We start from the raw sequence: 15,200 nt of genomic DNA, 5'->3' as shown, positions 1-15,200 counted from the left end.
TGTAAAGTGTTGCACTTGAACACAGTACTGAACGGCATTCACTGTAGAAATAGAGATTCATATACACTGTGTGCTTAACCTTACTAAAAATAAATGTATTCTTCAGAGACTGGATAAAACCATCTTCGCACTATTAAAATGTATTTACTTCGGAACACAAAGGATTTCTGTAAACGTGATCACTAATGTTTTACATTTGCATTTATAATGTCGTTCTTAGCAAATTTATACTTGTGCATTTCAAAGTTACATTTCATTTACTGAAGCTGCAAGATGAAATTTATTCTGAATGAATGTACTAACATTTTCATTTCTTTGTAGTTATATGTGTACATATGACACCATTGAATAATACGTTAAAGGTTATGTTATGTTAAAATTTCTTATAAAGCGCTCGTACACCGATTGGTTACTTGGCGCTGAACTTAAGAATTTTGCGGAGACCTCCTGTGTTTTGTTGTCAACAAAATCTAGTTATAAGCTTGGGTAAATAGCCAAGTCTTAAGAAGCCTACGAAATCTGGCGAATTCAGTGCAGGTTCTTATATCTAAAGGGAGAGTGTTCCAGAAGCTGGGGGCCAATACTGCAAACCTGCAGCCACCTATTTGTTTCTGTTTATAGGAAGGAATGGTTAAAAGGTTCTTGTGGGCAGAGCGTAAGCTCCGTGCAGGTATGTATTTCTGGACAAGTCTAGATATACATTTTGGGCGAGTACCATGCAAGGTTTTAAAGATAAGGCAAACAACTTTAAATGCACATCTTTGTGGAATAGGAAGCCAATGTAGCTCTTTCATAGTGGGAGACATGTGTTTCCATCTGGGTAGTTGGGATATCAGCCTTGCAGCCTGCTTCTGAACCATCTGCAGTCTTTTGGTTAGATAGAGCGGAATGCCGAAGTATAGAGAATTGGCATAATCCAGGTGAGATATCACCATGGCTAGGACCACCTGGATTAAGGCTTTCCGAGTGAGTAATCTCCTAATCTTCCTTATTTTCCTCAGCTGAAAGAAACAGGTGGAGGTCACTGTTCCTATCTGAGATATCATAGTGAGATCACTATTGATGATCACTCCCAGGCTTTTAACTGAGGAAGAAGGGTTAGGTGGGGAGTCTAGCTCACTTGGCCAGAACTGCGCGTTCCAGGAGTTCAGGGGGGCCACCTATCAGAATCACTTCTGTTTTATCGGGTTCAGTTTTAACTGGTTGTTATTCATCCCGTCACAGATGTGTAACATCGTTGACTGGAATTCAGATATCGAATCCGATGAATTATCGATTGAAAACTCCAGTTGCAGATTATCTGCATAATTATACGTGCATACCTTCCTATTTTTCAGGTAGTGAAGTAAGGGATGAAGGTACAGATTGAATAAGTGAGGGGACAGTGAGGAACCCTGCGGTACTCCACATGTCGTTGCCATTTTAGGTGCAGAAAATTGTGAGAGACGCACTGAGTACGTTCCTCAAGAAATGACCCAACCCAGCTGGACGCCATCCCCTCGAGACCGGCCGCCCTGACATGGTCGATCAGGATACCATGATCGACTGTGTCAAATGCCGCTGACAGATCCAGCAGCACCAAGGCCTGGGGGGAGCCCTTATCGACTTCCTTTCGAAGCATATCCAGTACAGTGAGTATTACTGTCTTGGTAGAATGGGCTGGGCGGAACCCTGCTTGGTCAAGGTACTCCAACTGCTCAATGAAAGCACAGAGACATTTGGCCACGTGAGATTCCAATATTTTGGCCAGAAAAGGAAGCAGGGAGATAGGCCCATAGTTAGTCAAAATCCCAGGGTCCGCATCTGGTTTTTTAGCAGGTAGACAACTGTTCCTTCTTTAAAACCTCTCGAAACACAGCCCTGTGCTAGAGAGTCATTAAGGATCGCCAAGGCGGGTCCGGGGAAAATAGTAAAAACTTCTCTTAGAATATGAGGCAGACAACTGCCCGTAGGTGATCCTGACTTTACTTTAGACAGAAGGTCCAAAAAAGTCTGACTGTCTATTGCGGAGAACTGTTCAAGAGAGCAGGCATTTTCCAACATTTAGGGTGAACCCTCAGGAGCAGGGCAGCAGGAAATACTGGCTTTTATTGTAACAATTTTATCAATAAAGAACGAATTGAGGGAGTTACAAAAGGATTGGCTGGGATTAGATTTTAATGTAACTCCATCAGGATTGGATAATTTGTTCACAATGGCAAATATTTCTTTGGATTTGTTGGTAGAGCTCATGATTTTTTAAGAGAAATAGACAGCCTTAGCTGAAGAAATGGATTTTTATACTCTTTCAGTTGGATCAAATAGCTCTCTTTTTTATCTAGAGAATAGTTCGTTTTTGGCTTTGTAAATCTGGGGAGAACCATTTCTGTGCCTCATGGCGTCTTGCTGACCGAATTGTTTTTAGTGGGGCGTATTCATTGCTGGCCGCGGTGAGCCATGCTGTGAGATTTTTCTCACTTGAATTAATGGACGTCTGGTGGATGGGAACTGAATTTGCTAGGGTGGCATGGAATTGGGTTCTATTAATATTATTCCAATTCCTAGCTACTAGTCTTTTTAGACCTGGGGGTTTTACTATAGCAATGTCATTGATAGTAAACTGAATTAAGGGGTGATCAGACCAAGTGCCGGGGGAGACAGTCAGTGCGCATACTGTAATATTAGCTGTCCACACCTGGTCCAACGTGTGTCCCTTATTATGTGTGGCCGTAGTTGTTTGCGGAGTAAGGTTTAATCCAATAAGAAGGTCATTCAGTTCTTTGGCATGGGGTCCGCCTTGTTTGTCATTGGCCCAATAATTAAAATCACCGATCAGCAAAACTTTTGCATTGTTAGTAATTAGCCGAGCCAACTGTTCAGCTAGGGAATAGGGAAACGAAGACATATTCTTGGGCGGTCTATATAGCAGCACACAGTTTAAAGGGGTCGAAACTGACTCCAGTTTAAGGACTAAATTATCTACCAAAGGTAAATCAAGTGGGATTACATTTGTGAATTTTAAGTCTTGACATGCCTAGGCCTGTATTTCTTTCTGCATAAAATTCTGCTTTTCCATTTCTGCCTGCATATTGTTTTCCTTGTAGGTATGTTCACATGGTTTGTTAGTTTGAAAATAGATGTAACTGTACTAGTGATAGAGAGCCTGAGAAGAGGACAGAGACAAAATACAAGGAGAGCCAGAGCTTTAACTAACAGTCCCTATTCAGTAATGCATTGAGGAGTTGTGAGGGCCCAAGGTCAATATTGTTCACCAGACTGGACCGGGAGAACTTGCCAATGTTGCAGCTCACAACGTAAGAATGGAAAAGACAATAGAGTCCCTGATGGTCTAAACAAGGGTGTTACTCAGAAGATTCATGTGATATTAACTGGTGTTCTCACAGGTTGATGTTGGCCACTATACCTTTGAACTCAGAGAGGTACAGACCTCTATGCTTTCCCCTTTGACTCTTTGCTGAGTGTGTCTTAGGATAATACTTATTTCCCTATCCCTAGAAGACTCTTGACAGACATTCTGCAATGCTGACACCTTCCCACATTTTTTCTCTTTTTTCTGCATGTTCCCAACTTTTTGAGACCCCTTTAGACCTAATCATATTTAATGGTTTAAACCTTAAATTAGATTACTTTAAACATTACTCATGTTTAGGAGAGAAGATCAGAGACTCTTCACTGAGCACCAGATTCTATTATTAATTTTCTGTATTGCTGTGACTGAACATTTTTTTGTCTCATGAGGTGCCAGAACTTCTTTAGGAGGTTTGGCTATTAGGGAAATACTTTTGCACCCTCCCAGGAGCAATAAAAGAAACACACAACACAGCAGTTTACTCAGGAACAAAATTAAAGATGTTTGTTGGTACCCATACATGCTTGCTGGATAGCAAGGAAGAAGTCAGTGCACACAATGGTGCTCTCAGTCTGCTTCTTCCCTGTGTGACTGGCTTCTGGGTCATATATACAATTAGTAATGCAACTTCAGCAGACCTGAAGAAAAGGACAGGTGCCAAATATGGGAAACAGAGAAATGCAAGATTGGCACCATGCCAATTATAATACAGACACACAATGTGCGCAGAAACGAACCTCATGAGCAAACTAATATGGAAGTCAGGACAAGCAAAATGACCTCTAAGGTGGTTCTGAAGAGCTGTTGAAGCTTGTCCATGCAAGGTCAGACTTGAAGCCTGAGCAGCTCCCAGCTAGTAACAGGAACAAACAAGTGAGATAGTTTAAATATATGGATATATATATATAAAAAAAAATTATCCAACATTGGCTATCTTGTTGTTATCCTGTGTATCCCTGCAGAATGCTATTGAGATTTATTTACATTAACCTGACTTCTAACTTGTAATAAACTTCTTAACTTTATTCCGATTCCTGGTCCTCATTGTGTAACTATGGGGCATATTATCAAGGACCGCGTTAAAAATTATCGCCGGTTTAGCGGCAGAAAACTGCCGCTAAAGTGGCAATAATGGGCTTGATAATATGCCCTTGAGAATTCCAATAGAAGCCCATGTTCTGGTGTCAACATGGGCTTCTATTGGAATTCTCTGCGGCATATTATCAAGTGCATTATCGCCGCTTTAGCGGCAGTTTTCTGCTGCTAAACCGGCGATAATTTCAACGCGGTCCTTGATAATATGCCCCCAAATGGGTTACACCGTTAGATTGTTTGACTAATGTTAACGTCCTTTATCTCTCAGTCAACAAAGAAACAATCTATAGTATAACCAATGGTAAAGATGAACCCAGCGCAGGATAACTGTGTTTAATCTACCTACTGCGAGGATCGGCAAGTAATTTTTAGGCACAAGTTTCAGTAGTCCATAGTGAGAGAGACAATTCGCTGGAATAAATGGTCGGCCCAGGAGGCTTTGTTCCTTGTTAGAAAAGTCATAATAAACAGCTAAAGCTGTTATAAAAAAACAACACATACGCACGTTTATCGCTACAGTGTAGCACTGCTCCACCCAAGCTCACCACACTCCCTGCGCAATCAGTTACTTTTGTTACAGAACGTTTTCCGTTAAATCTGCAGCGATTGTGGAACGAGAAGACCATACTTATTCTAATCTCGATTTCCCCCTTAAATCAAATTGGGATCCTGTATCAATAAGCACTTTAGCTTCGTTAATCTAGTACAGGTGATTTAATGATGTACAAGCACCTAGATATGTTTTACGCAATAGTAGAAAAAAAACTCAAATGCCCCCAAAGAATGTAAATATGAAGCGTTAGTCACGTTTTGAATACAAAAAGCGTGCTCGTTCTGCAAAAGACTCAAAAGAAACCATGGTACAAGTTAGCGTTTACCATTAACGCGCAACAACTACAACAGGCTCCCTTCTCTTTACAAACTAGCACCTTTTCCCGGGGAGGGTCTTCGTATACAGATGTCATCACGTCCACGTTCCTTACTAGATTGACGAGAAATCTCACCACTCGTTACGCTGCCCAAAACAGGCGCCCTTCTCCCAAAGGTAATTAAGTGGCAATTTCGAAACAACAATTCTTCTAGTCCTACAAATTTTCTGAACAATAAAAAACAGTTTTGTCTTTTTCTCGCAAAGAATGAAATCGTTAGACGTAATTAAACTGCAATACATAATACAATTCTGTTAAGTAATCGAGTACGTGTGGGAAAATAACGATATCATTATAAGGAAGCGAAAATTCGTGAGCGTCTTTGGCAGTCTCTATTATTTCGGTTGGAAATTACTGAGAGGCGCTCTGTACCAAGATGTCCGCTCTTTTCTAGTCAAAGTACGTGCGTGGGTTGTCGCTTGATTGCTAGAAAGTGACAAAAGACTTGCTTTCCAGGTCGAAACTTTCCCGTCGGCACCTCTTCTGCAACGCGCCTGGTTTAATCTTGCATCTGTCACTTGGTTTTCTAGTGACAACAGTAGTTAACTGTTGGTCTTTTTCTCTGTGCGTTGACAGAGACCACCAAAGCCTCTATTTCTGCAGCTTTAAACTGTTTAGCGGTAAATCATTCCTCCTTTATAGAAAATTCAACTGAGGTTAAAGCCTGGAGCTTTTTGAGCTCTTGGAAAGTACTAGACACCAATAGCTGTTTCTACACTCGCACACATGCACGAAGAACCGGGTGGCCCAGTAACCCTCATGCAGACTGGCAGTGCTGGAGACTCCGCAGCGGCTCCTCTCGGCTCCCTGAGCCGTGGTCACATTGACGTGGTATGTGTATTGTCTTAACACGCACATTGGTCCAATAGAGACCTCCGATTATTAGGTCATCTATAATTAAGGACAATATTGGAAACTTTCAACCAGAACTGCTCCTCCCTTTTAATTTATTGGAGAGTCGCTGAAAAGACACCCGTCACTTAATAGAAAACTGTTCGCCACTCCCAGTCATAGGTAGTCTTTTATCAGCTTACATGCTAACGTGTGATGACACATACCTATAAGCATGTTTGTTCTTGAATGAGATGGATCCCTGTTACAGATGTGGTTCAAAGTATCATATGGGGAATTATGTACATTTTACAACTCATAACAATCCCGTTAAAGTAAATGTTAAAAAACGCATTTTTTGGGAGAGTGTGACAGATTTGCAAAGGGAGTGAATGGCCGTATGGAAGTTTTGATGCACGTTGCTTTATAGAGGTGGTCAAGCCAACAAATTCACAGGGAGCCAAGGGTCTGGTTTGACTTTAAGAGCCCACCCGCAATCCGAGCCTTAAAAGCATTTGCCATATAACTCATGTAAAAAAAGTTATGTAAAAATATTCAAAGAGTATTTTTTAACATGCAGAAGTGTTTCACCTTAGAACACCAGATTATATCACTGTATTAAGTGACATTTATTCAAAGTGATTTTTTAAAACATGAATTTAGAAACATTCCTCTCCACCTACCCTGTACTAAGAGGCAAGTCTTTTGTGTACCTTATATGTAGCCTAGATTCTTATTATGGAGGGAGCAATAGTATAACCTCGTAAATCTAACACAAGAGGTTTTTGCATAGCACACATCCTGAACTCACGTCTATGAAGGTTTTGAAGAAAATACTGGCCAGATGAAATCTAATTTTTGCCTATCATCACAAATTTTGGTGAAGCAGAGAAGCTGTAATTTAGCCCAGGTTTTCTGGTTTTACATTGTGCAATTCACCAACTTAATGGGTATCTTTTTCTCTCCTTTATTACACCAAAAGCTAATATTATGTAATTAATATTTGGCGTGTGAGGGTAGAGTGGGTAGCAGCAGAAGCCAGGTGAGAACTTGGCTTGTTTTGGGTTTGAGAGTCCTTGAGAACCTCAAACTGAGCCAAAGCCTGGCATTTGGCTCTAGATTTCAGTGGCTCGCCCACCTCTGTTGCTTTATAGGAGGGTGTATAATGTATACAATTAAAAAGTGGGGGACGTCCGCAAGATGAGGGTGAATTGAGAGGAATGTAGTAGTGAAGCTTTAAAAGAAATCGGGGAACTATTTGGCTTGAAGGTAATATTAATAGGGAGAAAGCTAACATTTAAAAAAAAAAATCTACAAAACTGGAATTATGACCTACAGCAGGAGTGTTTGTATGTACCTGGGTCATATTTCAGCATTGCTAAATAAAATACAGGAATATTCGCTTGTAAAATGGAAAAGGATAGCTTGGGAAGTGTTGTGAAATGGCTGTAGAGATCCATGTTCAAGTAATATTCACAAAGGACAGTGCCTCAAATCTGGTTTTGAAATATCAAGTTTTCAGTGCTCTTACTTTCTAGTATCCTATTTCGATGTTTTATGTTATGCTAACATGCTGGCTTTCGACTTTTCCACGGAGCCATATATTGGTTCAGCATGTTTGAGGTTGAGTAAATATAGGCAATGAAGACTAAAATGGTCAGGGTATTTGGACAGATGAAAAATACATAATCAGTTATTTCACTGGGGCTCATGTCCAGGTTTTAGATAGTAAGGGATTGTACAGAGTATTGTTGGCGGAGCACATATAGTCCAGCCAGCGATTCTCAGTTATCGTATTGGTGGTCTTCGATCTTAATGATGATTATCTGACAGTGCAATTTACAGAACGTTTCTGAAGTTTAGGTAGTGTGATTGTGTGTTTTCGTCTGCGATGAAGATGTTTCAGAATCCTGGGTACTGTACTTTTCTTGGTTTGCCCTTTGTCTTCATCTTTTGACCATCGGTTGGCAGATGGCCTTTTTATTGGCCGATTAGAGGTTCTGGTCAGAATGTATATAATGGGTCACAAGCTTCATTATGTAGCCTTGGCAGACCTAGAAACATTTTCTTGCCCACTCGCAAAGGCGAGTCGGGTTTTAGCAGGTCGAGCTATTTTCAATCAAGTTGAGCTATTTTTAGCACCTACTGGTCCGTTCTGTGAGTGAACATAATCTGTGAGTGAACATAATCTGGAAAGGAACAGGTGTGCTATTCATTCAGAAAGTGAATGCGCAATAAAGATGCCTTTAAATCTTGTTTTTATTTGACACATTTGCTGTCTGTTCAAAGAAATAGGTCAAGTGTCTGTCTTCTTACTAATTGCTGCTTGGAAAATTTAGTTTATTTTTCTTTCTCTTACTACAGTTAAAGGTTTATGTTAAGTGAGCTGTCTGATAATAATTTTGTCTAACACATACCATTTAAATAGCTTGTAAATGAATAGTACAAATATTTCAAAATGGATCAGAAATTACAAAAGCAATTTTTTTTGTAATTGAGAAGTGTGATGGAAACAAAGATTTAAATGGGAGCAAAACAAATCCGAACACTTTACTTAGTGATGTGCAAATGACAAATATTTACAGAAACTCAATTTCCAAACATAATTGTTTGTACACTATATAGTTTTATCAGTAAAACCGCATGTCAGTGGGAAATATTGTGGTCATTTCAATGTAAAATCTGCTTATTGCAAATGACAGTGTGCTACCACGTCATGCTGAATTATGTATTTATTAAAAGTGATAGGTTTTAAACATGATTTGAGAAACATACCTGCCCCCGCCCTGATGACAATGCTGTTAATGAACTAAGAGGCAAATCGGTGTTCATGTGTATCCTATGTGAGGCTACATTTGTATTATATAGGGAGAAAACATTCAGTCATGTAAATCAAACAAAAGAGTTTTTTGTACCTCAGACATGCTGAACTCACATATTTGAAGGTGTCTCATATGTGATAATCAAGAAAATTGCGGCTCAGTGAATTAAAGTATTTGCTCAAGATCACATAATTTGAAACCAGTTTATGGATCAGGAGCATTACAATTTGGTCAAGTACATTACTTAAGTTATTAGACCTGCAGTTCTAGTAAAATGTTTATGATTTTACGGGGCTTGCTTGGACCTCAAAGTTCAATAGCATTTCTCATCTGTCTATCCAGAAGCTCATATGTGGCTGTCCATAAAAATAGTTCTTCTAATGGATCAAACTTGATGCTCATTGGCAAACCTGGACTGTCTTTACAAAGGGCAAGTTGGCAGAAGCGTATCTGTCATTATTCTTAGGGCATAGTTCAGTTATGTTCAAAGTATGGCTCAGGGGACCTCCTGTCCTTTACATTCACCCCTGCTAAGCACTTGCACTGGGCTACTGTCTACTTGACTCAGCACTAACATTAAAATATGTTAAATAAACAGGCAAGCATTTATTTAAAGTTTAATTGAAGATAAAGAAAAGAAGTTACTTGGGTATCCTGCACTGCTTAAATTTAGGAAAATCTTAATTTTTAAATACTTCTTGCATCAAAAGTGTAAAAATATAAAGTCTCTTCAAAATTCAAAACGTATATTTCACTGATATGTAGAATCTTTTCATCTCAGTACATCAGATTATAACAGTGCATTGAGAAGCATTTTTTTTAAAGTGATAGTTCAACCCCCGCCCTGACAATGCCAAAAGTGAACTAAGAGGCAAGTGAGTTATGTGATCTTTTAAGGTGGCCTCCGTGTGGTAATCTTCGCATAAGTAAACACAGCGCGTCTCGTAATATGTATATAAAACGTTTATTAGAGAAACTGAGCGGCTATAAACAACGTCATCTCAGCGCCTTTAAGCCAGCTCAACTGTTAAAACATTTAAATAACAAACATTCTAATACTGACATCACCACCTTCTTAGAATGTTCCCGGCACAATTCTAATGTTGGAATACTACACTGGGCTCCTATTTTAAATGAACAACTTTATAGTTTATTAAATTAAACACAGGGGAAGGTTTTGTACAGCCCACATCATGAAGTTATGTATTTCGAGGTCCTCTTATATGTGATAATGACGAGAAAAGAGGAGAAGTGAAATAAATCAATTGCCTAGGATCACACAAGTTGGTTACGTGGGGATACCAGAATAATCACAGTTTTTCTGGTTTCACATTGTGTAATTCAGACACTAGATGCTACGCCTCCCCTACACCCACCTTACTACCAACCCCAGCCCATGACCGCCACCCTGCTAGCATCAATGCGGCCCTCAGTCACATCGCAGAAAAACTTGTTGGCCCCTGGGAAAATGTTTGTGAGTACCTATGACATAGTTCATATTTTTTCTTATCGAAGCTTTGACTCTTTTACATGTATATTTCCATGTTTCCTGTTGACAATATGCAGATAGGGCTTTCATTGGATATATTACTCCTATTTTATTATTGTTTTGGTTTTTGAGGTTATGTGGTATATGTTTTCTAAACATAAATGTATTACAAAGAAAGTTGTAGGTCTGTTACATTTTTTAATTAAGATATTGTCTTTGCTGGGGGAGTGCTTGTGTAGGAACTTACTTTCATGTATAGTTCTACCCACCCCGTGTGCACTGATTTAGCTACATTTATTTTTACATGATTGTGCAGGTATTCAGAAGCGTTTCCAGGAAACGAACAACAGCATGCAAATAGATATTAACACAAATCTTGGACATAGGAAAGTACATAAAATAACAATAATTCAATTAGCATGTAATTCAATCTGTATGCCTTTCTGACAGTATCAACTTTGTCTTTTACTGGAGTTGGGTTAACAACGTTTTTGAGTTCCATGTTTAAGCAGCTACAAAAAGTACAGGTTTTTTCTTTGCTGTCTGGTACTAGTAGTCCAGTAGCCTGGTAGCCAACCCACAGCCACACATATGAGGCCAGTAATATAAAGATTACCTAAAAGAAAAATATTAGTATTATTTGGTAAACTAATATTGTGTAGCCACTAATGCACCTGTTTCCTTTTAAGGTGTCCTTGCGGGCACCAAAAGCAGGCTGACTGGTGTGTACATGTTCTGGACAACTTTTTGATAAAGAACTGCAATTGTATTTGTTGATTATCACAATAAAATTCCCTTGTTTTTTTCAGAAATTGGTAAAACCTTTAAAAAAAGTAAATTAAGTCTTCTAAAGGATCAATGAATTAACTAATCTTTTCTAATTATTGATTGAAATATATTGAGATATACTCTGATACATGGGTTCGGCTTCAGATGGGACTTAGTGGAGGGCAACCATGCACATAAGAATAATGGATGGCCTGCAAGAGGAATTCAACCTAGCTTCACTGTTATCTGCACGTTCTGTTGCAGACCTTCAAAAAGGTTTGCAAGCGGGAACAGTTTTCCACCAAAACTATGTAATATTCTAGTGCAGATACTGTTATCAATGTATTGTCCAAATAGCACAGATCAGACATCAGTGGATCTGCATTGTATAGTAAAGTAGTTAGGCAGGTACTATGAGTTTAATCACTTAAAAATGAACGTGAGAAGATAAAAGTGAGGATGATGAACAAGATAAATTAGAAAAGTGCAGGATTGGAAGGGCAGGAACGAAGTTTAGGACTTGCTTCCATTCAAAAGGAATAGGTGAACAGAGCAGGGGAAAATGAGTTATGTATGCTTATGATGGAGGAGCAGGAGGTATCAAGTAGGACACCTCTAAAACGCTTTAAGAAGGCTAATGTAGGAGGAGAGCATGGGAGAAGTGTAAATGTAAGTGCAAGTATAAGCCATCTGGCATCGATAATGCATATGAAAAAATTAGATTTGGAATAAAAAATAAGATCTTTCCTGAGTCAAGGCTGTCTTCCTCACCCCGGCTCTCCCTAATGGCCACAGAAGGTCCAACTTTCAAAAGAGAAGGATTGAAAATGGAATTGGATATGGAAACCCTAGAGCCCCTTGAAGGTACAAGTAAAATCTTGAAGCAGGGGGTTAATTCCAACATTTGTAGAAACAAGACTTTGGGAAGGCCAGATGTTGTAGATATTAACGGAGTGTCCCCCCACCCCCTACTCTACAGACTTTGTTGAGTTTTGAAACAGCCTCCCCTTCATTTTCAATTTTGGACATAATGTTTTTAATGCAAAAAACCCTACAAGTAATTTTGGAAGCCATAACAATGAATAGGGATTTGGTAAAGTCCAGAAAACTCAGTTGCAGGATATTGCATCGGAACTAAAGCAGATTAATAGCCGCAAGGCTGGTAGGAGTACATAAGGAATAACCCGTATGTGAAGGTCCAGTGGCTGGAGAGAATGTTCACCAAAAGACTGTGGGAGTTTTGGTCAGTTTATTTCTTGAAGTAATCAGTGGCGATAAAAAGACAGGGGGTACATATAGGATACAAGTGTTATATCCCTTGTACAAAATAGTATATAAAAGTATGAACAAAATCGGAAAGGTAAGGTAGGAAGGAGAAATTAAAAATAGGAAAGATTTCCCAAAGGGCAAATAAGCTGATTAAAGAAAGGCTGATTGAATAAGGTGGTGGCTAAGACACTGTTAAGAGGATTAGGTGTTAGGCAAAGTTGCAAGGGTCAGCCTAAAAGAATAGTAGGGACGGATATTTAGGAGTTTCATTTTAGATTATGTGAGCAAGGTGTACTTGGCTCCGAGGGACTTAGAAGAATAACGAGTGTAGAGCATAGTTGCGTCACAACAGTGGGTTTAGGGACCTAAAACTACCTAGATCGGAAGGAAGAAGTGTGATGAGATCAAAGGATAAACTAAATAAGCTGGAATTCCAGGATAGAAGTAATTTATGGGTCTACCTGGCACCACAACAAAGGGTGCAAAAATGGTAAAAAGTTAAGGAAATTAAATCCTTTGAACCACACCCAACTATATATCCTTAGGTGATATAAAGAAGGTAGGGTTTATTAATAAAGCGGGAAAAGAGGTAACAAAGGTTTTATTTTTTTCAGAAATGGTAAAGACGGTTTTGGTAAAAGCAGAGGGTGACATCTTGGAAGAAGGTATTAAACTAGTACAAGCATCTGAGCTAGAAAAGAATGAATGTACCAACTGTAATTTTTCGAATCAACGTCCTGGGTTAAGATTAAACCAAGTTAAGCTAGGTCTCTAGGACAGTCCTAGAGAAAGGCTTGTGGAAAGGGTAAACAAAGGAGGTATCCAAGTGACTTTTCCAACAGCCAACCATAACTGGGTTAGTAAGTACCTTTAGATAAGAAACCGTTTCGACTGTCTGTCAGACTCCTTTATGGATCACCTGGATAGTGAAAGGGGCAGAGAAAATGATTTAGACTGGGAGGAAGACATTTCGCACAGTCTGTTCGTCCAATCTTGGAATATAGGTGGGTTCGGTAAAGTACTAACCATAGAGATATTTAAAGAAATGTTGGTCCTGTACGAAATATTGTGTGTACAAGAAACGTGGCTGTCCGAAGAGCCTGAACTGATTGACAGTTTTTTTCTGATTTTTTAAAAAAAGGCTGAAAAACTGGGTCAAGGGCATCCATCGGGGACATAATAACATTGATTTTGACCAAATTCATAAAATCATTGAAGAATTAAAGGTAGATAGTAAATGGATTTTGGCTTGCCTAGTAAAAATGTTTGAAAATAATATGCAGAAGGTATCTGCAGTGGTCATTAATGTGTATACCCAGATACGGAATGCAGAAAATTATGATGCTCAGTTAATGCTTATGAAAGAAGATCTTGAAAAGATAAGTGCAAAATAGTCATCCCAGATAGTATTACTACTAGGGGATTTTAAACAATAAATTGGATCCATAAAAAAGGTGATCTACTATATAAAGATACACTATTTGCATATAACATCAGCCCGGTATGTTTTCCATTAAATTTATATTCAACCAGAGATGCAATACAACAAAACCTTTTAGCACCAATCCGGCTGTTTTGTGTAAATGGGAGTGTCAATTCTAATTGCCCAACAAGACAAAGTTTTCAATATGGAAAAACAGGAGTGTCAAATAGATGACATCTTTGTTTCTTTTTGGCACTTTTTCACAGTTCAAGGTCTTACAAAGTTAGGGAAATATAGGGAAGTGACCATTAGCCTCAGTATTTAGATTTACATTGGGAGATAAGAGGTCAAAGGGAGAAAGTGATTCCCCTGCAAGTGGAATATCCTAGGCGACTCATTACTATAATTACAGACAATCACGTATGGCTTTTGAGCAATTTCCAGCAGCTGCAAACTGTAATTAATGAGAATGAGGTATCTGAGGATTGTTTAGAATGAATAATGGTATAATAATCCAAGTTGTCGACTGTCTAAAGGTTGAACTAAAAGATAATGGGCGAAATGGGAAAAGAGAGCAATAAATGGGAGGAAGAGAAATGCATGGTTTGACAAAAAATGTAGAAGATTAAAGTAAGTGGTCAGGAAATGGGAGAGGGTTCTTAAGAAAAGAATTGATCCTGAGGTAGAAAACAACTTGCCTAAGGCTAATTGAGAATATAAGAATAGGATGAATGTGAAGAAAAAATAATATTATGGGAAATGCTGGGAAAACATGATATAGGTGATTGAAACAATGTTTTTTTACGACATTCTAGCAGCTTGTACGGGACTGCACACGAAAGGGTGCTGGGAAAATGAGATGCCTGGTGGTAGAAGAGGCATGGCTTAGTCATCTGGATGAAATATATGGGAATGGAAGTGAGAAGGTGCTCACAGAGAGAAGAGATTTTATCATGTTATTCTGTTAAAAGGGATTAAGGAAACAATACAGGCTTTAAAGTTAACTAAAGCAACAGGCCTAGATAGCCTACTTGACGTTATAATTGCAAAAATAGCGACTGGTATATTATCGGATAGGAGCAATAATAAAAGCTATTCACAATTACGATGGGCAGAAGACATTAGGAGGATATTGGGCGAGGTATGTAGTAGACTGTCATTAAAGCTAAACAACCAAAATCTGGAAATTTATATTTCCAAGGCAGAGTTGCATATGTTGACCAAA

At 38.9% G+C, this 15,200-nt stretch overlaps 1 protein-coding gene across 1 annotated transcript in view; it reads left to right on the top strand.

The window, feature by feature from the left end:
• Positions 1-5,820: 5,820 nt before the first annotated feature.
• Positions 5,821-15,200, top strand: part of QTGAL (queuosine-tRNA galactosyltransferase) — a 2,029,717-nt gene continuing 2,020,337 nt past the window's right edge. The window contains exon 1 of the mRNA XM_085616796.1: positions 5,821-6,204. Within this exon, the coding sequence (XP_085472922.1) occupies positions 6,100-6,204 (105 nt within the window). The 5' untranslated portion in view covers positions 5,821-6,099. The remainder of the gene's footprint in view (positions 6,205-15,200) is intronic.

This window comes from Triturus cristatus, chromosome 7 (genome assembly GCF_964204655.1).
Source record: "Triturus cristatus chromosome 7, aTriCri1.1, whole genome shotgun sequence".
NCBI classification, from domain to species: domain Eukaryota; kingdom Metazoa; phylum Chordata; class Amphibia; order Caudata; family Salamandridae; genus Triturus; species Triturus cristatus.
The sequence above is the reverse complement of the archived record's forward strand: the minus strand, read 5'-3'. Positions and strand labels throughout refer to the sequence as shown.